General features: G+C 43.5%; 1 protein-coding gene and 1 long non-coding RNA gene across 2 annotated transcripts in view; one reads left to right on the top strand and one right to left on the bottom strand.

The window, feature by feature from the left end:
* Positions 1-24,679, top strand: part of scara5 (scavenger receptor class A, member 5 (putative)) — a 49,488-nt gene that overhangs the window by 6,735 nt on the left and 18,074 nt on the right. The window contains exons 3-8 of the mRNA XM_069515138.1: positions 1,438-1,566; positions 17,213-17,412; positions 17,689-17,867; positions 17,974-18,100; positions 18,186-18,354; positions 24,464-24,544. Of these exons, the coding sequence (XP_069371239.1) occupies positions 1,438-1,566; positions 17,213-17,412; positions 17,689-17,867; positions 17,974-18,100; positions 18,186-18,354; positions 24,464-24,544 (885 nt within the window). The remainder of the gene's footprint in view (positions 1-1,437; positions 1,567-17,212; positions 17,413-17,688; positions 17,868-17,973; positions 18,101-18,185; positions 18,355-24,463; positions 24,545-24,679) is intronic.
* LOC138405588 (uncharacterized) lies at positions 13,865-17,016 on the bottom strand. Its single transcript, XR_011239377.1, has 2 exons — positions 16,263-17,016; positions 13,865-14,288 (listed from the first exon to the last, which is right to left on the bottom strand). It is a non-coding gene; the product is annotated as an uncharacterized lncRNA (long non-coding RNA).

Below are 24,679 nucleotides of genomic sequence, written 5' to 3'. Positions count from 1 at the left end.
AATGAAACCATGCTGTCGGGAGGCCGCTCGGCAGAATCACTGTTTATATTTAAAAGTCAGACGCTCGTGTGTTCGCAGAAAGAAAGAAACTCATTAAAACCTCATTATATCTCAGTGGGTTTTCATATTTACATTAAAGATCTTGTCACACGGCCACAGTGACTCTCCAGAGACACCTGTCTGTCTATCCTGAGATATTTTGAATACAGCCTTTTTACTTTCCACCCAGTTCATCTCAGTGCTAACTCTTCTGTGTGATTGCTGATCCCTAGAATATCTTGTTACCCTAGATATATTTAAAAAATAACATTTGGTTTTATTCTATTTTATCAAATAAGAGATAATTAACTGAGTGTGTACATTTTTCTTTCTTGTAATGCTGCACTTGCGACTGTCACTCAGTCACGTAAGATGTATTTATATATACATTAAACTTTGTTTTAATCTTTGTTGACTGATCTCAAACAAAACTGGTCTGAAGTCTGAAAACATTTCAAAAGTCAAATCTCATTCCCGCTCCAAAGAGTGAAGGATGTGATTCCAAAATCACTTTATCCTCTTGACCTGATGAGAATGTTCCCTCAACATCAGCAGCCTAATCCCCACCACACACACACACGCACACACACACACACACACACACACAAAGGAAATACCACGTCCATCATAACAGTCTTGTGTCACTTTTATCAAGACTAATTCTCAAACATCTGTTTGACCCTGAGAGCGGTGTTAAGTGGTGACATGAATTATAGTAATAGCTCCACGGTGAGTGTTTTGCATTGTGTAATTCATACAGCAGAGTTCCCTTGTGTTAAATCTGTTGTATGATTTTATCTTTGCATATACGTGTGTGTCGTAATGTATGTCGTTGGCCTCGGGACACTAATGTCTAAACCATTTCCCTTTTAACAACGATTCAAGACTGAGATTTGCCAAATATGTGCAGACATCTATCATAAAATTCATACTTTGAATTTAAAAGTGTGACCATTTAAAACCACTAAACCGAGAAATGCATTGTACTGCTGCGTAATTCTTTGTATTGGAGTCTGCGATGTTTGATGTATGATCATCCCCTCGGATTTCTACAGTGCTGTATGTCATCATAGCAGCACATTTCAGGTTTTATCATAAAAACCTTGGAGTTTTTCGTGCGGCCACAACCACCTGTCCTGGCTCATGTGCGTACTTCTCATATTTTTTAACTCAAGACGAAGGAAATACCTGGAAAACAGGATCTGGGTTGTTTCCAAACTCCCTCAGAAATGTGAACGACCTTTTTAAAGCAAATTACTCACCTCACGTATAAAGTTTCAGCCACAAAATTAATTCACTTTCAGATGAATGGTTTTGTTGAATAGAAACATGTTCTCACCTGTATTCGGGGGCTTCTCCTCCCTTTTTAATTCTGGCGTTTCGTTCTGTTGCGGTCAGGTTCTGGAAAGCGTCGCAGGAAGCAGGACCAGTGCTGCGGTCACCTCAACTCGCTCTCAGCCATCAAATACTCCATTGTGTCCCTCTACATCCTGGTTCTTCTCACCATCTTTGGGCTCTGCCTGACAGGTAGGAAGAAAATAAATGGATATAATCACGTGATTGGTTGCGACAGGTATGTACCAACGTGTTTATCTTGAATATGAATGGGACAAATTACTAAATCCTGCACGTCTCTGATTTGCATAAAGCAGGTTTTTGATTAACACTGGTAACTTCACTGAGCGATAAACTCATAAAGCACAGAAACATTTATGCCTGTTCCAGAATTCATTCGCTTGACGACTACCAGAAGGTCCTGGGGGTATTTTTCTTATCACTGTTTCATAATGAGAATAAGATTATTTTGAATTAATCAGAAATAAAAACGTTGCAGGGAGAAGGAGTGTAATGAAAAGATAATACATAATAACAGAAACAAAAGATATCTGAAATACTCTCATGTCATATGTCATAATAAACTGTTTTTTCCAAGTTCAAGAACTCTCAGCTCAGACCCGTGTGACACACGCTGTGTTTTGATTGTGAATATTGTTCTAACCTCAGTGTTAAGTGAAGAAAAATGTGATGCATGATGTTGATCGGCCGATTTGTCAGAGATGAGGTGTTGGAGTAATGTGTTTGATGTGGAGGCTGGTTAGTTTGAATACCGCTGCGGTTTTCCTGGAGCTGCCATCACATCAGTTATTCTAAATCTGAGATAGAGAGAAAGAGAGAGAGAGAGAGAGAGAGAGAAAGGCAGGGAGATTAGAAGAAATGAAGAGCCTAAGAACGAAACCTGAACTTGAGGCTGAAGCTGTGTTGTAGGTCTGATCTCATGAGAAGCCCGTGCCCTGCTCTGCAGCCAATCATTGCCACATTATGTAATGATGTGGGGAAATAAGTCATTCGCTCACCCACCAAAACATTTCCCTTGGCGACCTCCCGATTCCGAACCGCCCCCTTCTTGCTTCCCAGTGGTGGATTTGTGAGGCATCAACAATATTTCTCTCCAACATCCCATGTCTCAGTGATTGGCACAAAAATAACCTAAACTGTAATGTGGAAATTTGGACGTGCGAGTTTTGAAAATGAGCTTTAGCTGTTGTTATTTCATATCACGCAGAGCTGTCATAAATTCCAGCGTCTTCGGAGTTTACACCGCTGCAGATCCTGCTTCTCCTGGTTGATTTAGAAAAACCCTGGCGCCGTGCCACAGTAGCCTCAGTGTGTGTGCGTGTGTGTGTGAGTGAGTCAAACTTTACGGCCGTTACCCTTTGCGAACCCTGCCTTGTAAATATTAACTCTCTTATTAAAGGAGAGGAAGACAAAGAAGAGTTTGATAAAGATGGAGAGAGAAGAGGCAGAAAAACGAGGGACGATAGAGTCAGAGAAAGAAGTGATGGACCCAGAAACAGGTTTAAGAGCCGTCTGGCCTCAGACCAGCAGGATCCTGAAGGAATCGACCGCTCTCGCTAATTTGATTTCAAGACCTCCTCTCCTCGAGCCGTAACCACACGGCTGATGCCATTAAACGTCCGCGGCCGTGTGTGTATTCCCAGGCATAGAGATGCCGTTAAGAGGTTGGAACGGGTCCGTTGTCGTCACAGAGGTATTCGGTTATTTAATGCTTTTAGATGAGGTTGTTTTAGAAAAGCAATCAAACTGAGCTTTTCAGCAAGCCTCTCTTAAATTCCCTGCCAGACATCCAAAAGCTAAGTGGCTCCAGCGTGACTTCAGGGGAGGCCCCTGTTCCCCGCACACGCAAACATTCATATGATGCGAGTGCGCGCGGACACACAGTCACAGCGGCTGCCAGTTTTCCTACATGAACACGGATTCAACTCTCTTATCCCCCTTTTTGCTTTTTGTTTGAATTCTCACTTGACTTTTTTTTTTTCCAGCTCTTATTTTGGCGTCCGTCCAATCTCATGGTTCCGAGCGATTCCCATGCTTTCACACACGTATCCATATTTCACAGCATAATCACGAGGCCTCATCTGAACTCAGACGAACACATCTGCACTCATGACGTGATGAGTATGATATAGTATTTTCTTTCGCCTGCGCGTCGGATCCTAAATCTTGAAGTTTTGGACAAGCGAGAGAGGGGAGAGTGAAAAACAGAAACTGAGGTGGATAAAAATCTGAAATGCGGAGAATGAATCCTGCTCCAGCCATCATGAGGTGAAGAGCCCGCCTTATCTCTCCATTAGCTCTACAAGCTAATCTCTGTATGTGGATAGGAGAGAGCTCCGTCAGCTCCGATCAGCAGCTCAGAGATTTGGTCCCTAATCGAAAGGTCACATGTTGGGCTCTCACAATATAAGCGCCTGCTCCTTAATGTCCGTGAGTCATAAACCAGACTTTTATCATCTCAGAGGCGCCTGTCGGAGCGACTTTTGTCTTTTGTAGTCGCTTGTTTTGGCCGAAGCACCAGAAGAGAGGGCCAACACTTAACAGACGTGTCACTCCTTAACATGCTGGCCAACCAAAATGGTGGCAAGATGCAACTTAACAGAAGTTTGTTTGTTGACCTCAACCATCAAAGTATATCAGGCTCTGTCTCGACCTCTCGTGAAGGTTTGTCCATTTCTTAAACATTCAGCACTCTGCACGACTGATATCTGTGAATGTTCGATGCTTCTTAATTGAATCTATTGGCGGAGGTATCCACTCTACTAGTTTAACTATCTGCAAGAAAAGAAAAATCTCCTAGTTTGAATAAAAAGCTAATTTTCCCCAACAACAGCTGGATGATTGTCTTCTCAATTCAGTTTGATCGATGCATTTCGGACCAGCTCCAAGATCTTTTCCCTTATTTCCTTCGTAATGGTTCCCATGAGGTACGATGTAACGACGAGGGCCATGCTAGGTTAAGATTGATATAAAAAATAACAGGACTAAAGTATTAAAGAACCAGTTATTGCTTGTTCCAAAGGGAGGCGGAGATCACTTCTCTACATCGCTCACGTCGATCCTTGTTTTAATCACCAACAACTCAAACTCATGAACAGAACTGAGACTGAAACTGTGACGAGCTGAAGTGAAGCTCTACGACGGAAGAGAGGTTGAGATCACACAGCTTAATTGTACAGTGTCTGGCACACACACACACACACACACACACACACACACACACACACACACACACACACCTCCTCTCGGGTGCAGTTGATTGGTCCATATCACATGTGATGCTCTAAGTAAAAAGAAAACAGATGCAGAGTTTTCTGTTGTCTCTCATTAATGCGAAAAACTTCAGCAGCAACTCTTTTTTTTTTTTAAACTCCTGAGCTCTTTCATCCCGGTGATAAACTGGCGGCCTGTCCGGGGTGTAGCCCGCCTCTCGCCCAATGTCAGCAGGGATTGGCTCCAGCCCCCACATCCCCTTCTAAGGATAAGTAGGGTAGATAACGTATGGATGGATCTTTCATTACGATGCCTTAGTTTGCAGAGGCTGGGGTTGTGATATATGAAAATTAATACACTGCATGAGGACAGAGAAAAAGGAGTGGCTACCACATCAACGTTTTATTAAAACTCAGATAGACACAGAAAAAACAAACAAATTATCCCTAAAAGTTCGAAGAAGTTCCCCTAATATATTACAAGAAAACAATGTGGGAGCCTGTAACCATGAATAAACAAAGATGCTTGGAAAAAATCCATTTTAAGATGACTAAGGATGACTAAAGAGTTGACTAAAGACACTGGGACATAATCTGAAAATCATTTTCTTCCTCCGCTGGGAATTTGGGTCAGTGACGTCTTCGGCCCACGAACCAAAACAAAGAGCATAAAATGCCTGAGGAGTTCTGAGGATCGTCAGCTGGGTGATTATTACCTGTTGGTTCATGTCCTCCAGTTCATATCTACACGCCATCATTCAATCCATTAATAATATAAACATTTTATGATTCGATTTTGTTCTCGAAGCCTCGGTTACAATCACACAAAGCTTACACACGAGCGTAGTTACCTGCTCCATTGACTTTCATTGTCCTTGCCTTCCTGCCGCCTCATGCAAAAGACACGCGCACTCCCAATAAAATGTTTTTCCCTTGTAGCACAGCAGCACATTTGTCGAACTAATTTGTACGATGGAACGTTAGCATGTATGCAGCACTGATCATTTCCTCTTCTGTCTCTGTAGTTTTATTTTAACAGATGCAAATGTTGGGTGGAAGAACCGGTTTTTTTCCCCCGTGTGAAGACGTGGGATGGTTTTCGTTGCATTTTGGCCAGACGCTGCAACAAACATCTTGTTCTACATCTGGAGTGGGTTGTAACAGCAGGTTGAGTCGAACGCCCAACAAAAAACATCCACACAGGCCCATATAAGGCCTCACAGACCAGAGCCTGGCACGATAAACACCTGGGCGCTCAGGACAGGAGGGTCAAGAAAGATTTACACCTTTTATATCTCTGTTTACGAGCTGGACGAGGATCTAGTCGTCTGATAACGTGCACAACACCAAAGCACTGGTCTATTTTGGTGGATGGTGATTTACATCCACCTGCCAGTTACACACTCTGGTTCCTACCCACACTCTACTGAACGATGGAAGACGTCAGCCGTGTGTTATCCTCCTCCCATGTGTTGCAAATCTAGAAATGCAGCCTATATCCCTCTGTTTAACTTATACCGTAGGTGCAGCTGAGTCATGTTTTCCAGTCGGAGCAAACATGCAGCTCACAGCTTTGGCACGGCGCTCCTCTTTTCCTCAGCCAGTTAATTGCTGGAAAACATGAGGGTAGATTTGTTATTCTTCTTTTAAGCCATGAAATCTTCCAACAAGAGTTTGTTTGTGTCTTTCAGTGATACCGTAGGTAGCAGGCATGTTATTGCCAAGCAGCGATGGGCAGAATGAAACAGCTTTGGTTTATTTTGGTCTCTGGTCGTTGTTATAACTTGGTTTGGTCATGGATTTGTTATCGTAATTGTGTCCATGTTTTACATCAACTTTTCCTGCTGCAGCTACATTTTATTTTGGCTTCAAAAAGGGAGCCAGATTGTTTATAGACCATTCTCTAAAACCCGCACTTGGTCCCAGTTAAATATTTTGTTGCTAGCAGTCTCAACCGGCACAGTCTTGACAAAAGTCCTTTATAAACTTGTGAACATCTTTTGTATTTGCACAGGCATCATCTTTAGGTAATGTAAGACATCGTTATCAGTAAAGACGCTCTCAGACAGTCGGGAACTTAAATGTCTGAGTCCGATGTTCTGGACACTTTTGGAACTTTGTCGGTTCAATGTCGGAATGAGCCGACGTGAGAATACGGCGGGGAAATGTAGAGCGAGTGAGTGGGCGTGCTCATGACATTTCCAACAAGCGTTGGATGCAAAACTGGAACGAAACAAATATCTCATGATGAAGAAGAGGATACGTTCGCTTAGAAGACGAAGACCCCTCGTCTGTGTGTTCTGCAAATGTTCCTGGAGAATCTACTGCTGCGTTCCTTGTATATGAAAGACAAACTTTGTGTTTGACTGATTTTCCACAGTTTGGGTCTGCGGGACGCTGTCGAGGAACACACAACATCCAAATTCTTGACTGTTACCAAAACAAAGGGAGACGAACTTCACCGCAACCACAAGCTTTAGATTACTTAAGCTCCTTTGAGGTTGTTCGAGGAAGAACGCCCTCTTTCACAACATGATACAAGATAAAAAAACTTAAATGTGGACCATATGTGTCTGGCTAAGTTCGTCTGTAGGAAAGCTTCAAGTAGGTAAACGTGACACCGCAAAGTGCCACTCCTAAAAACCACTTTAGAGCCAAAACCTTAGAGGTATCAAACCACACCCTTGTGAAAACACTCGTCATTTTCACTGCGGAGGACGAGATGTTTCTAATCTCGGTGTGTTTATGTTTTAATAAATGTCTTCCTCCGACACGCATCATCTGCAGGGGAGTGAGTCCGGGCTAAGAGCATGTGCCAAAAGAGACAAATGTACATGCACACACAGACCCACACATATTTAGTTACACGCAGAGACACACGTAAAACCTCACAAGAATTACACACGTGCACATTAACACAAATATTATATATTCAAGGATCTGTATTCAAACATTAATGCAACAAAAACACACACACACGCAAGTAATAGTCAAATATATGAAGTGACACAGATGTATGTGATGTGTATGTATAAAAATACTGACATGTACACAGAAAACACGCAAAGACACATAATCCCAGAAAGACATAAACACACACATTCATATCCAGTAAACAGATATAAATACACAAAGACATGTGCACACAGAGAGCCACAAAAATGATGCAATACACACACACACACACATTTATATACTTAAATATACATGTGACACGTTTGAAGACTTCAAAAAAAACCCCACAAGAACATGAGAATGCATATCCACAGCACGATACAATACAATACACACATGCGCACATGTAGAGGCTGACTACACACACACACACGTATGTTGCATGTACACACTGTCCCATGGCCCCTGAGCTGAGTCTGAGAACATAAAGCCTTTTCTAATGAGTTTCTGCTCTGTGGTTGTGATTCTCTCTGAAGAAAAGAGTCTGGAGAAGGTCCAGCTTCCCCAGTGGGAGTCCGTCATAAGAGGCGTGCACACACACATGCACACACGGAAAGGACGTCGAGAGAAGTCGGGCCTTAGTTCCACAACAACAAGGGTCCCAGAAGTCAGCAGACAGCCTCATTCATGCAGTCAGACGCAGGTCATTAACATGTCAACGCTAATTGGACCAGACCTCGTTCTCTCTCTCTCTCTCTCTCTCTCTCTCTCACTTTGTCTCGCTGGTTCTTCTGCGTTGCAAAGAATTTATTTATTTTTTTTTACGTCGCCTCGAGGCAGAAATGCATTTCAGTCAATGAGAAATTCTGCAGTAATCGTTACCGCGTGGTGTCGTCATGGTTGTGTGGTTGCGTAACCAACCATTAAAGGCCGCATTGCACTTTACACATCTTGGTTTTATCCTCAGCATGAAACAACATCAGCGTCGTTGATGTTGGAGAGCCACGACATCCGGACAAATGTAAACGCATCTCTCGGAGTGGAATTGACAAGAATGTGGATTTTTCTTGAATCCAACTCATGGACTTTTAAAACAATCTGAATTTTATATCTCTGACTAAAGTGGATTGAAAAATGTGTCGTGTTCCTATTTTTAGCAAAGCTCGGCTGAATGATTAGGATCGGTCCACTTCACTTGATTGCTGTGAAATTTTAGTCCAGATCTTCTTGTTTCCTTGACGATGTTTCCCATTGACTTTTCCCCTCGACCAACGTTAAGCTTGACAATAGTGATTTTAAGTGAAACCTCAGAGCAAATATTGGACTTGTTGTCATGGAGGTTGGTGCAAACATTAATGTCCCCCGCTCTGATCTGCTGCCTCACAGCCTCACAGAGCTGCCTGGCTCCGTGAAATACTTTTCACTCTGCTCTTTATCTTATATGAGGAGGTACTGGTGTGCCTTTACTTTACGTATACAGCTCATGTTGAGACACGAGTTACATAAATGTTTTGTGAAAGAACTGAAATTGTCACATAAACGGAATTTTTCAGACAATTTTTTGTAAACGTAAAAGTTCTGTAATGTTAAAAGCTCGGAAGAAGGTGAAGCGAAAGAGGAGCCCGATATTTCCTACACGCGCAGGAAGTGGCTGACCAATCACAACAGAGTGGGTCAAATGGCCAATCGGGGGGGTGGGGGGGGTCCTTAAAGAGACGGGAGCTAGAACCAAGAGTTTCAGACAGAGGCTGAAAAGAGGAGCTGCAGCACTGGACATTATGAGGAAAGAGACACGTGAGCACTTTCAAGTTCCCCAAATTAACACAACTAACATGACTATGAGCAGATAATGTCTCCTTTAACATATGGGATGGTTTACACGTAGAATTGGTTCTGAATTAGATCATAGCTCGCTAACACCCCTGCTCGAAGAACTCTCGGAGAATGAGGTGTAAACAAGGAGAACGTCACAGATTCAGTTTAGCCTCAAGCCCGATAAGGTCATGGGCCTCAATAAAGTGTATCACTGCTGTGTGTGAATAAGTCCAACACAAATAAAAGCAGCAGGCCTCACCGATGCACTTCTCCATAAACAGCCGCGGTGATTTTATAAATCTGCAGCAGAGGGGAGAGGTTGAGGCTCCGGGGAGTTGAGAGCTCGATAGCAGGCGCACAAATTAGTCTTTTAAACACTTTTTTTTCTTTGTTTTATTAGCAGACTAATTAGACAACAACAGATTTCAAAAGACTCTGGGCTGACACACACACACACACACACACACACACACTAGAGGGTGGTTTGATCTGGCTAACTATGGTGCTGGAGCTCAGTGGAGTCCTAAGCTGCACACAATACAGAATTATAAGAGCTGGCGTCTCCGTGCTGAGAGTCCGTTAGTGTCCGACTGCGTTTGGCTGCGTGACAACTCGGAACAAGAACAAATAAATAAATGAAATGTAAAGAAAAAGCTTCGCTGCTCTGAGGGATCAGGCAGCTACATCTCATCTCGCATCTCTTTCTCTATGATCTTGTGATGACTCAGCCTCGAGATAATGTATTGCTGTGATTTGGCGCCAGACGAATAAAAATTAATTGAAATACTTGAAAGAGCGAAGCAGTTCTTTTCTGAGAAATATGTCTCAACATGACGTAACATTAAACTACGACGTGTCGACAGCCCTCCTCTACTCTGCTCTGCGATAATGAAATATTATTGCTGTCTTTAAAGAGAAGAATTTTCATCTAAAAATCAGTCAAGGCAAAAGCCTGTTAAGGTTTCACGACTGAATCGGAACAGCTTTAACAGCTTTGTTTATGCTAATGTGCCAGTTATGTGTACTTTATAGCCGCTGTAAACCGGAGCTGGGTAATTAAATTCTGCAGTTTTGGTGCAGCGAACACCAGAGTGCTTCTCTGTGGAGGGAAATGTGCCAGTTTTAAAAAACTCACTGAGGGCAACACTGTGTTTAATTTAATATTCCAAGTGTTTTAAAAGTTATAGGCGTATTCACTAAGACCCAACAGTCAGTACAATGAAATGATCCTCGCTAAAAGTACAAGGAAGTACAAGTTTTTTTTGTGAGGGTTAAGAACAGATGATGTCGCACCTTATTTTGAACTATAAACATCAAATTTGACTTTTTAAAACATTATGACACATTTATTTTGGCAGTTATGGCAAATTCACTAAATCATTTTAACAAAATAAATCTTGTATCCACAATAAAAAAATCCCCCAAAAACGTCAAAACCAGAATATTTTGTTGTAGTTTTTAAAAGGATCTTAGACTTGATTGATGATGAGAGTCGGTTGATCCGTTCATTCAAATCATTGAAACCACAGCCATCCCTCCAGGACACACACACACACACACACACACACACACACCTATTAAGTCATTCAGCCTCGCAGCACGAGCCTCACTTTGAAGTCTGCCACATCAGACACGGTCCACGCTTATAAATCAAACAAACCCCACCGCCGCCACCGCTGTCACTTAATTCTGACATTCCTGCCGCTGAGTTACAGCTGGATGAACTCAACATGCGACCGCCCGCTGACAGACGCTCACACACAACTCCGCACAGACACTGTTGTGTTTAACTTTCCATAAAACGGACAAATAAACACGAGAAACCCAGAACAAATGCACGTTTTCAACTGCAGCGGAGTTTCACTTAAAATAAAAGTCAACAAGTCTGTTTGGCGAATATATTCTTACAGTGTCGAGTGGGATGGTTTTGCAGTAATGATGAGGTTTTGAGTGAGCGGGTATTAACCCCCGACAGACAGTTACGTATGAATGGGTTGCGTGCATGGATGCCAGCGTGGGTTCTTGACCGAACGCGTGGTTTGCGTGTGACGAGCGAAACAAAACAAAACAGTTTTGTCATTTATCAGCTTGAGCCACATTTCAAAGATTGGAACCATTAATAAACCACACAATTATTAGTAGCACATGTGAGATCAGAGATGAGCGGAGATCATATTCAAGACGATTGTACGACTTGTATTTGATGTCAGTGGTTTTTTAAAAATGAAAACCACGTTTCTTCTTTTTATTCCGCCCTCAACGTCTTTGGTGTTTTTATCTTGACTGATGAGGTTTGACTTGTTGATTATCCTGCTGTTATCACCTGAAAGAACCGATATCTTTAAAGCGTTAGCGGCTCAGGAAGAACAGCGCCCTCTTGCTGTTTCCCACCGAGATGGCCTCAGTGACAAACACTAAAAAATACAGGTGGCACAAAAAGGCAAAGGCTTTAAAACTATTAAATTGGCTTAAAAGCTCCATTTAGCTGCTGTTGGATTAAAATTCTCTCTCTGGAAAAAACCCTTCAACATTATCATATGATGCAATATACTGTAGATCTAAATTTTATGAAGTGCTGCTTTAAACTCTTTCTCGGAGAGATCTTTTCCAGTATCTGTTGAAGTTGGGATGTCCTATCTTGGGACAGACGCCACAAACAGACAGACTAGTCTTTGATAGCACAGATAAAATACTTTATTTCTCCAGTCATCCTCTGTTAAATACGTTTATCTTCTGTCCCTCTGGTTCTGAACACAGTAAAAACAAACTCAACCATCACTCACATCCGGACTGCTGTGAGATCTCGTGTCCCTTGCGGGTTGTAGTTTGTGTGTTGGGTTGTCCAGTATGTGGTGTGATTGTTTTATTCTGGGGATCGACCGAGCGGGTTGATCGCAATCCTGTTCCCACAAAGCTGGTTCGGATTCAACACAAACAGGCCGGTGATGCAGGAAGAGCAAGAAGCACAAACGAGGATAAATTAGCTGTGAGATTTCCTGCCTGACGAGAAGTTGATCTGATACATGATGTGTGTTTCCAGTTATTGGTTTAGTGTGGTAACAGTAATCTGCTGGGAAATACCAAACGAAAGTTTCGGGAAATTACAAGTGGAGTGAGATTCACTAGACCCTGGAAAGAAAGCAAAACAAGTTAGAAACACGACACCAAGCGAATGATGATGCCACGTGTCTGCTGTGTTGGTAGACTGGAAACTTTCTGGTGACACAAACCGTTGTCCCCTAAACTACAGCAGAAAACACATTTAGTAGAAGACGTAATGTTTGTTTTCAAACAGCTTACCTTTCAAATGAAGTGCTTTATTTACCAACAGATGGATAATTTAGCGTATGTCTCCTCCATGTTAGCAGATGGGACTAAATAACCTTGTTTTTTTGTGTTGGTCTTATCACACTCTCACTGTAAGTTTGGTTTTGATTAGTTAATTGATTCACAGTTGCTAACTTGCAATGATCCAATTCAATCTTTCTCTCACACACAGTTTTATCTCTGTAGCAGTAGGTGGTCTCTGAGTTTGACTACAGATATGAATCTACCCTTTTGTACTCGACCATTTTAAATCCACCTCCTCGCTGCGTTTTGATGTGATGTCAAAGAAAGCACGTTGTTCCCATTCACGTCTCAAGATCCTGTAATTTCACTCTTGTTCGCCGCTGGAAGACTTTCAGGATCTGCAGTTCACAAAAAGACTCTTTCTTCTTTATTTCCTTCCCTCCGTCCTGCTGCTGGCGTCCCATCAGAGAGCAGGAGGGTGTTGTTCAGTTTCTGTCTGGTGGGAAGTGGAGGTCTCTCACTGTTTCTCTCACTTACACACAAACACACAAAAACACAGCGACAGATGTGGTGTCTTTTTTATGACGAGAGGGATATTGAGAAACAGCTGCCGTCGAAATGCGACAGCGTAAAGTAGCTGTTTTTAATGTTTCTGCTTTTTTTCTCATCCTCCTCCGCGGTCGGATCACTTTCATCTCTGGCTGCTCAATTAGTGAACCTGCACTGAGCGGACTTTGTGTTTGACATCATATCTGTCTGCAAATGTTGAAGACGCTCCAGCCCAGTCTACCTGTTGGTCCACCTCCACACCTCTGAGCTAACGTCTGACCCTCTCATTCGTTCCTTCTGAATCTTCAAAAACACGACGGCCCCACAATAAGTGAAGCCAAATCATCCCGATCGCCCCCTGGTGGCTAGCTGCACTATAGATCATAAACCCCGCCTCCTTTATGTGAGCATATGTCATGTTTAGAGAAGTGACATTTAGGAGTGTGTGTAACTTGGTGCAAATCCAAAAACAAAATCTGGATCTAGGGAATTTAAATGTGTCTTTATAAGGGCGCCTGCTATTCTAGTCATTGGCTATTAAACAAGATAAATGTCACTATGTACAGATGGGAAAGTCTCACTATGGGCGGAACCTTGAAACCCATAGAAAGTAGAATGGTGACGCTGTATTTGGATACTTTGGCTTCATTTCTGTATCTTTAAATCACTTTTGTTCCGGCTCAAACCACCACAACAAGCATCAAAGCTAGAACAATATTTAATTTTAATGGTTCACAGCCTTAGAAGACCGGGATCTAATCACCTCATCATCATGTTTGACGTTTTATTTGGAATCTCAGTTTCAACACCTGGCTCCTGCTTTACTCTGAAGGGTCACTTCAGCTCCTCCATGGACTCGACGTGCAGCTGGAACAGTTTGTTCTGGCTTTTTATCGCAGCCATGTTTGGGTTGGATAACTGGGGGATCGTGTTTGCCGAAGCCTGATTCCAACAAGATGTTCTGGTTACAGTCATGTCAACACCTTCTCCGTATCAGTCACTTATCAGATTAGATTCCCTCCAAGATGGATGTCCGTGTGAAGGTGAAGAGGTCAGGAGGAGGCCGTCTGCGGCTCCCCCTCACCTCTCACACATGTCGGACTCCTTCGTGGAGGTCCGGTGATGAAAGACCTGCGAGGACACAATGTTTTCAGTGGTTAAAATACGCAGAGGGCTGATTTATAGTTGGGTATAAGACAAGATGAAGGTTAGATGGAAGTTTACATTCTTTCAGTCGTATTGTGAGTTTCGGAGAAATACAACTGTGGTGAGGTCAAGGTTTAAACTGACTCGGCCCGTTTTCTTCCCCTCGGTACACAAAGCAGCTCAAATTGACCAATCGAAGTTGAAATGTTATAGGTGGTCCTCGTCAGCTGCAGCGAGGTCGTAAACACGCCGTTACAGATGCTGCAACCGCTAGCGCTATTGTTTAGCATTCGTATAAACTATATAAAACAGGCAACAGGGAAACGATTCTATAAATGAAGGGGTTGGGGGGGGTGTCATGTGACAAATTTGCATTCAGTGAACTGGTTGTGCTGGTTTTACATCAATACTGGTGTTTTTTTTATCTCCTTCTAGTAGTTTCACACACACACACACACATGCACGCCTCTCTACCACCCTAAAACCAGCTCGTTGAATTTGTGAGGACCAGACAAAATGTCCTCACGACGTACGATAGACACAACACAGGCTCAGACTGCAGATAAAGACACAAACGAACAGCACCATGTTGGTTTTGGCTTCGTCCGCAGAGGAATGCAGCTCTGATAGACCTCCCTCTGTCTCCTCTCTGCCCCGACCATGACACTGTCCAGCCTGTCTGTCTGTGTCACAGTGTGTGTGTGTGTGTGTGTCTGTAATGCATTGTGACAGTATTTTTGATTTAATGTCAGAAAACACTGGTCTTGAAATGTAAAATGTTTTTTTTTTTTACTTAGGCCCTGATTCTCTTCATTATGAATGAAAAGTGCAAGAGACAGTGTGAGTGAAGCATTAATGGAGGATCTCATCCTGATGACACACTGACATCCAGCTGTTGTGTTGGCCTGCTCTCCTGGAAAACACCACTTTATACATGAAGGGATAAAGTGTCCTCTTCTCCAGTGAAGAATTCAAAGACCGTGACGCTGTGAATTTTGGATTAGTGTGTGTTGAACCGTGTTGCCATGCCGCTGTGTGTGAGTTTAAATTGTTGTGCATGTGTGTGAGAGAGGAAAGAATAGGAGGGGTGAGGGGGGTGGAAAAAACGAGACATTAACTTTCCCATATTACAGGTTTGAAATAGATTTATCAGGCATGAAGCTCATCTTTCAATTCTCCTCGTCCTCAATGCTTCACATTTCCAGCTGTATCTCCACAGACTGAAGAAGAGGTGCAGCAGCTACATGGGTGTTTAGTTTTTCTTTTAGTATTTTGGATAAAACGACGAATTCTTGACATTTATGAATAAATCTCCATCTTGAAACTTGATTACAATTCAAGTCTTTGCTCCGAACTGTGAGAACCTACAGACCTCAAACTGTCTGTGGTTGAGAAATGTAATTCTGCACCTTAAACCTTCAACCGCACTGTGGTCCCTCATGACAAACTTCAGAAAGAAACTTCTCGAGATCACCGATAAAAATGATCTGATATTCAACATGTGTTTCTACATTTCCAAATGTCCAATATTATTCTCATCAGGCTCATTTGGAAGAAAAGACTCTTGATATTAAAAGATTGTCACCGTGGAGATGTGTTTGTTCTTCTGGGAAAGGAAACCCCACGAACCGCCGCTGACACACCGTCATTTATCAATGGATCTCCCTGTGCAGTGGAGAGATTTCAGCTTATTCAGTGTCTCAGGTCATTAGGAATAAACCTAACACACGTAATCGGTGGGAATTTAGATGATTTGTTTGCAGCTCTGTGGCTTTTGCGGCACTTTTCTTGCTCTGAGGTCATGCAGAACTTTCTTGGCACAGACTCTGACACACACACACACACACACACTCTTTTAGATTTAAACTCTCTTCAGATACATGGAAACAGAAACACTCAGCCTGTGTAACATGGAGCTGTGGCATCAGTGTGTCAAAGAGCATGTGTGGGGGGAATTACCTGCTTCCTCTCGTTTTCCAAGTCATCCTTTCTTCTCCTGAGTTTTTTTTTTTTTTTTACTACGCACACATTGGTCCCTGCTGTCCTGCCGAGGGGGATGTCGTCATGGCGTAACGCTGAGGATCTGGTTTCAAAATATCTCTCGGGCTATCGAGCCGTTACCGCGCAACGTGCTTCCAACATAACACGAAACAGAAGAGCCTCTTCTCATAGGGCTCAGTCGAGAGGATAGAAAAATACTGAAGAAGTGGCCTCAAGAGGAGAAGAGGTTCAGAGGCAGCATGTCCACTGTCAGCACATGTTGATGTTACAGCTAAGTGACTTGTCATTCAGAGAATTATATCTATCTAGTGTCAATCTATATATATATATATTTATATCTGAATCCATCCATCTATCTACTCATCTCTCCATTCGTCCATCCATCAGTCGATCTCTCGCTCTCTCTGTATCTCTAAATGACTTAAATACACAAAATAGGCTAAATTAAAAGTCAAATAGTGGAATATGTCGTGAAGACGTGTAAACTGGTTTAAAACGGCAGCGAAAGGAGAACGGACATAAATTCCATCACGAGGAATTCATAGTTTCAGATCTTAAAATAAAACTCTCTCCTGCGAGTGTTGGACGAACAGCAACACGCCGAGGCCAACTTCAACATCATTCAAATTGAACACATCATTACCACAATATGATATTACAGCACAGAGACCTTCATGCTGAGCCCGCACTGGAAACTCATTTTCAGCTAAAATAAAAAATATTTAGGTCTTAAATTAACGAAACAATACATTTAGCAGGGAACAGACAACCGAGAAACCGCTGGCCAGCTCCAGGCTGACAGACGTGATTGATCGTGAACGATGTTCGATTTGCTGCACCTGAGGGATCAGTGGATCAACAAACCAGAACAAACCTCTCACTCCCCATCTTTCTCCTCCCCGCCCCAGTGTCTCGTTCCCAGGTGTCCTCGCAGCGACAGGAGGTGCTGATGGAGAACGTGACCCGGATGTCGGAGCGCTCTCGGCTGCTGCAGCAGAACCTGGGCGAGGCGTCCACGCAGGCCGACCTGCTGGAGAACATCTGGAAACTGGAGAACCTCTTCCAGAACCACAGCGACTGGCTGCAGAGGCTGGAGATCCTCATCAAGGTCCGACTGAAAACAGAGAACAAGAGCTTACACAGAGCAGCAGTTTCCACCTGGACAGTGTTACAGGACAGTTGTTTATTCAGGGACTCAACTAAATAACTTTTCTAATGCAAAGTTCCTCCTCAAGTCAATAAACGTCACTTCCAGACAGGAAACGTCTGCCCTGCTCGCACTCTCCATTTCCCTTTCAGGTTTTCACTTCTATATACTTGTGTGTACTTAGATAAGCGTGGATGAAGTATTGTCCTTTATTTGTTCTGGTCTCTTCCCGTACAGGGCGTGGAGGTGGAGCTCAGGAGCATCCAGGCGTACTCTCTGCAGTCCGAGAGCTACCTGGTGCATCTGGAGGACAAGTTGTCCTCCCTGAGCAGCTCCGCCAGCAGAAACCTGACGAGCTTGATCGCGGAGGTGACAAGAGCCTCCAACTGGCTCCGCGACCAGGACCGTCTGCTCCGGTACAGCAGCAGCTTGCACTAAAGATCCAGACTTCTAAAAGCATAGAAGTGAAACTGCAGCACAGATGATTCAACGGCTGTTTGTTTCTGCTCTTCTCTGTCGCAGGGAGACCTCAGGGAGGGTGAGCGGGCTGAGGGAGAAACTGGACGACGTCAACTGGACGGTGGGAGCTGTCAATCACACCGTCAGCAATGACATCAGCGTTCACAACCTGAAGTTACAGGACTTGCAGGTTCGTCTCAGACACGTTAAAATGTCGTATTGGTCGAATCACTGAGAAGACGGAGAAGACGAAAGTAACTCGTTCTGATGCGCAGATCCAGATCAGCAACATTACGGAGGACACCAGCAGTTTGTGGGTGACCCACGTCCACACGGAGGCCCAGCTGAGGAACGAGATGGAGATCCTCAACACCATCACAGAGGACCTCCGTCTGAGGGACTGGGAGCACTCCCTGACCCTGAAGAACCTCACCATCATTGAAGGTGCGTGTAGACCGCTGCCCTGAGAGCTAATGTGAACCAGGATGCGGCTTCTCCCGCAGGAGGCAACGGATCAGTGTCGCTCCACGACTGATTTATTAAGTTCAAACTGGGCTCAAACATCATTTCAGTGAATGTATTTCAACATTGAGCAATTTCTTAACACGTGCTTTTCACAGTCAATATCTACAACGTATCACCCGCACAGTTTTTTTTACCTTGCCAGCATTGCGTGAATAGTTGAGGTAACTGACGGTGGTCCAGCTCTTTGTGAGTCCCCCCTCCCCCCCCGCCCGTGGCAGAGTTCGATCGGTTCAGATTTCCCTCGGTTTACGCTCCACCTGAAACCAGAGCCACTTCTGCTATGTATCAAGAAATCTCTATCGAAATAACAGAAGTCAACTGCAAAAAAAACAAGTTGTTTTAAACATTAAGAGACGTTGGGAGTTCAGGTGGCGATGGGTTCAAGCAGCCAAAGTTTGGGTAATTCACCAAAAACGTGTTGCGTGAAATTTACAAAACAAGATACTTGTAAAAAAAAAAATATCGAGAGATGTCTACGCTACATCTAACCAGGGTCACGGTGAAGAACCAGAACGTGAGAACTCCGGGTGTAATCGATTTACAACAGCTCGTCTGAGCCGATACATGTTTGCAGTGGGCTTGAACGTAACTGACCCCAGCATGCAAACGTGATTTTACACTGTGGGATTACTACCCAGGGGTATTAAGCAACTCTGAATGTTCTTCCTCCAATCGGTTCAGGGCTGATTAGTGCCGACTGGGTACGACTCCGGCTGCCAGCGCAGCAAATGACTTCCCTGGCTTGTTAAAATCAGAATAGGTATGTCATGATGTAATGCTGGCAGGGGACGCAGCCCGAGCTGATTGATGGCAGCTCGAAGCGAGCGGGACCCCCGATCTCGTGTCTGCTTCACATGTGGGTGGGATGCCGTATTCCTCCTGAGCCTGGAAACAATTGTGGGTTAAATTTAGACGCTGGATCCAGAACGAGAACGCAACCGCTCAGCTCTGTCATTAGTTTTAGCTCTGCTGCCCATTTGTTTGTCGTTAGCCCAAGGTCACCTTCGCCAAGAAAAGTTTTTACATCTCTGTCCATGTTTATCCTCTTCTCTTCTGTTCTCGTGCCTCCTTTCGTCTTCTTTCATCCTCTTTTATCTTCTTGTTGGTTTTTGCCTTCGATTCCTCGGGGAATCGCATCGTTCGTGCCCGGTTCACTTGTTTTCTTAATCATAAGAAAGGGTTGTGTTGCCTCCACAGGGTTGTAAATAACTACACAACATTGTGTTATTAACAGTCACATCTGCTCACTGAGAGTACATTTTAATATTTTAATTAGAGTTTACACACTGCAACACACATGAGGTCATCAGGCGGCGTCTCGTTAGTCACCAGATGTCAATTCTTTCAAAGGTCAGGAACGATATTTGGGGCGAAACTGTAAAATAATAAAATTACTAGAACAGCTTTTACATGGAGCTTTTGATAGATCTGTTTTTCGGAGAATAATATAAAGAGATAGCGAACAAATATAAAATCATGAGAAAGAAAATTCTATCAAATGTACAACACGTAACGCCCCGCAATCAAAACAACGATTCATCATTGTGATGTGACGTCAGTGAACGAGATGAACACGAAGACTTTCCAACACTTTCATCCAAAAAGTGATTAAAGGGCTTTTCCAGTCATTAATTATTGCACCTCCATGACTTAGTGAAACACAGATTAAAAGGTTTGTACAGCAGAAGCCAAAATCACTTTTAGTCTCTCGTATGCAAAAAAAAAAAACTGCAAAAACTATCAGTCCTCAAATTTCCATAAAGTAACTCCAAGTGTCTTTTATTTGCCCTTTGCTGCAGAGTAAATGTCAGAATCTTTTAAAGTTCACACTCTCAGGCTTTTTGTGAAAAGTCTTCAAGCTTCATGATGATGAAATAACAACAGCTGACAGTCTAACCCCTCCACGCACCCCAGGCGGAGTCTTATCTCCGTCTTCTTATCTCCGTCTTCTTATCTCCGTCTTCTTATCTCAGTCTTGTTATCTACATTTTTCATTTCTACGCAGGCACACAGAGTTAACTTTCTTAGTTACAGCTCAGTTATGAAATCCGACCACACAGAGTGTCTCTCCTGCCCGGATGGCGACAGCAGCGTCAGTGGAGCTGAGAGTGACGGAGCGGCCAACGCAAACACGCCGCACCGTCCGGCCTCGCGCTGCCTCGTGTTGTGCCGCCTCAGTTTCCATCCCAGTTCATGTCGTGGTAATTTTAAGCCAAACATTTACAGCCTCGGCGTCGCTCCCGCGTTTCTTCGTTACAGTTAGTTGAGTCACGGAGGGCGGACAGCCCCTCACCCACCTACATCAGTGTCCTGATGATGTGTTGCCCGTGTTGTGTGTGTTTTACCGTGCGTTCGAAGCATGTGTCATTTAAAGTACATGAGCTCATCGCCGCATCGAGTGTTGGAGTCTCCACCTTGTAAAAACCCACGAAGCAAAAGTTTCAACCTGCCAGAAAGCAGAACAGTTCAGTTTTCACATGTCAGAAGCCAACGAAGGACGCGTTAAGTGTTTGACCCAGTATGATAATAAAAAAATATTGTGTTATTGGTGAAAGGGCTTGACTACATAACTGCGAGTCCCTGCCCGGTATTCCCCTCTCTCTGTTTCGTGTCATGTTCTGGGCCATATTTTTTTCCTCCCTCCTCTTGCTCTTTCTTTTCTCTGCTCGTCTATTGGCATAAATCAAAAACACCTTCAGCTCGGGTTTCACAACTATCTTTCAATTTGACGGGAGCATACGTGATGTATTGAGAGAGAGAGAGCGTACGTGAGCCCCCCCCCCCCCCCCCCCCCCCGCCGGCGTTTAGTTTGAGTATTTTAAAAACATCTCTGATCTTTGCTGTTGTTGTTTGGCCTCCACCTTTACTATCTAGGTTTTATGCTCCCTGCTCTCATAGCGTCACACTTGGCTGCAGCAAAATATGTAAAAACGGTAAAAATAAGAACTATCCGGTGAAACACACCGGAGCATTGAGCGGCTAAAGATCCAGGCATTTCCTTCAAGAGCTGGTGGAGAAGAAAAACGGAGCAAATATTAGATGCGCACATGACGTCAAATGAAGGCTTAAGCTCGAGGAAAACTGCAAAAGGAACTAAAGCTTGTGCTTACAGGCAGATTGGGTTTGTGGTCAACTGGAGACAATGCTCACACATATCACGGTCTTCCTGATTCCTGATTTGGTGCTGATCGCCGACATGTTTCATTCTAGGGAAAAGCAAATGCAGTCTTTCTGGAGAAAGTGAATTAATGTGAAGTTTCCCGAGAGTTTCAGCTTTTTTGAGAACCAGTGCAACGTCACTAAACACATGAATGTGTTTCCCTCTAAAAGCAAAAACACGGCTCCTCACATCTTGATAGTTGCATTTAATTTGTGTTGTCATGGTTACCCAGTGATTGCGTCCAACTGTCGCTGTCTCCACACGATAATTTTCACATTCACTAACACAACACAGAAACAACTGTGACCTTTGGATCATTGAACAAAGACTTGACTTTATTTATTACGTTTGCTGTGTCTACACCCTTTTTTCTTCATTCGTGCAAAATCACTTAATCATCGAACCTCGAGGAAGTTTCTCCGCGTCGTGACTCAGCTTTGACAGATGTGCGGCATTTGCATGCAGAGCTCCGAGCCAAAAAACACAAAAACATGAAGTCACGGGGGTTTTTCGTGCTGCATCGGTGACGCGCAGGTTTGGACAGATGATCTGTTGTTGCTGAGAGTCGCTGTGCAGCAGTTCGTTCTTCAGTTGGAGTCGTCGGCTGATCTGAGCGCAGCGGAGGCCTGGAAACATTTACAGCGTCTGATGACCTTTAATGTATATATTGAGTGGCGTGTTTGTTTTACCAGTGAAACTCAGTCGCCTCACACACACACACTAACACAACCACCGACTTCAACCACTTCAATTTTGCAAAAGAAAGACGAGAACAAACATCAGTGAGTAAATGTAGCATAACTACTATTTTATCTTTGGATTCATCCAGATCGAGACGCAACAATTACGTCCTTGTTGCAATGCTGTTGATCCGTTTCTCTCATTTTTACTCCTCGGAGAAATATTTCACTATATATTTATCTCTTCCTTCTACACATACAAAATAAAAACTAAGAAAAATTGGCTGTAAATCAGGTTCAGTCGGGACACTTTGCCCTGAATCCTCAGTCGGGAACATAAACAGTACGATGACGTATATTAAATACGTCCATTGAACATTTTAGCCTGTGTGACCTCATCCATCTGTTGTCCATTACAACGTCCTGTGTCCTCCTCAGCCCTGATAATGTCTTTGTATAATTTGTCATGGTGATGGATTTAACAACATGCTTCCTCTCTGTTCATGTTTAACATACATGTTGTTACACCAGTGATCTCTGCTGGACCGCGTGACGCTCCTCACCAGTGTCGTGTTCCCGGACGATGGGATGATCCTCCCTCGGCTTGTTATTGTTTAAACTCCGTCAGCTGAATGAACAAATTGGACCCAGAGAGCCAAGAGATTAATAATGTGAAGCGCTGCTCAAACAAACTATTTACAAGGACGCAATTTCTCCAGGACCACCGGGTCGAAGCGTCGTCTCCGAAGCTGACGCACGCACACAGATGCATAGTGCACGCACTTCTGTACTGCAGTACTTGTGAGGACCGTGCGGATGAGTTGAACGATCTATAACTTTAAAATCCGACAATTTTAAGGTGAATGGCAATGAAATCCATGATTTTATCTCCACTTTAACTTCAGGGGCAAACAAGATGTAAAAAAGGAAAAACACAGTTTGCCAATTAGCAGTTTTTTCCCTTTTTGTTGTCCATCTGTATCGGTCACTATTGGATCCTGATTTGCTGCGTCTGTTGCCAAATCTCCGTTAAAAAGCAAACACACAAGAGAACCAAGTAAGAAATGAGACGAAGACATCTCCCATGATCCAACGCTGCATCGCAACATGCTCAAACTAGGTCTTTTGTTTTTGTTTGGTCTCCCTGGGACCCAAGGTACATGTTGTGTGTTTAACGCTGAAGTCTCCATCACTTTGAATGTCCATAGCCAACGTCACGATAGAAGACAGTTAAGACAAACGAGGGGGATTATATCACTGTCGTCTCTCATCGTTCGTGGTCCCCGGGTCGTTAAGTCCTCCTGCCTCTTGTGAGCCCCTGACTCCTCACAGCAGAGGAAAGTTATTTCACTTTTGCTACCAACAACATTTGCCACAGATATTCATTTGCACCCAAAGGGACGTGTCCTGATGGCTCCGGTGGTCACTTGACGTTCGTCCTTAAGTGGACGCACATGTGAGGCAGCTGGAGGCGACAGCAGCAGCAGATGGATCTGAATCTCAAAGTCCGTCAGCAGATTCTCAGCATCACAAACCTGCAAATTAAGAACTTCAGAGCTCGGAATCACTGGAACCTCTGGACATGTGCTGGACAATAACAAGCGCTGCATTGCTAAGCATTCCCACAAGTTGTGTTGTCAAACATGTGGTTTCCATTGTGGCCAGACCTTTAGCTCTCTTTTCTCCCCCTCTGCATCTCCCTCGTTCTCGCTCTCTCACTCACTATTTGGCTTTTTTTCCTCACTCGCTCCAAGAACAACAAACTTTTGGATTGAGTCCTCAGACCAGTTGTAAGTCCCAGTTTGGCCTTGATTCCGCCTGTGTTTGTGTGAGCTCTAATAAATTTGACTTGATTTCACGATTTAGTTCAAATCTTCTGATCTTTGGTCCCATTTGTTCCCTTTTCAAGTGATAATCACTCTGGCAACGTGTTTTAATGATGAACGCTCTTCTCATCTTCACTATTAGAGAGACTCAGTTTTATTTTATTCCTACTTTTATTCATCGGAAGATTATCACTCTGCAGCTTCCCTGAAAATAAAACTCATCAATCATTTCTGGTTGGGCCTGTTTTTTGCGACATCAATATATTTAATGCTTCTACATTAATAACAAATTATGCAGCAGTAATTAATTAATTTTTTATGCGTTATGTAATTATGACCATATTTGTTTCTTCTTCCTGCAGGGCCTCCAGGACCTAAGGGAGATAAGGGTGACACTGGACCACTCGGGGCCCCTGGGGCCCCTGGGTTCACTGGCCTGAGAGGTGGGTACAGCCAGAACGCCACCAGCATTAATACCCAGGTCAAATGACTCTGCAGTATTAAAGGTTCAATTTAAATATGAAATAAATCACAAAATGTTCCTTATCATCATTTTGGAGCTTTTTCCAATAACTACA

Source organism: Paralichthys olivaceus, chromosome 19 (genome assembly GCF_024713975.1).
Source record: "Paralichthys olivaceus isolate ysfri-2021 chromosome 19, ASM2471397v2, whole genome shotgun sequence".
NCBI lineage: Eukaryota > Metazoa > Chordata > Actinopteri > Pleuronectiformes > Paralichthyidae > Paralichthys > Paralichthys olivaceus.
The sequence above is the reverse complement of the archived record's forward strand: the minus strand, read 5'-3'. Positions and strand labels throughout refer to the sequence as shown.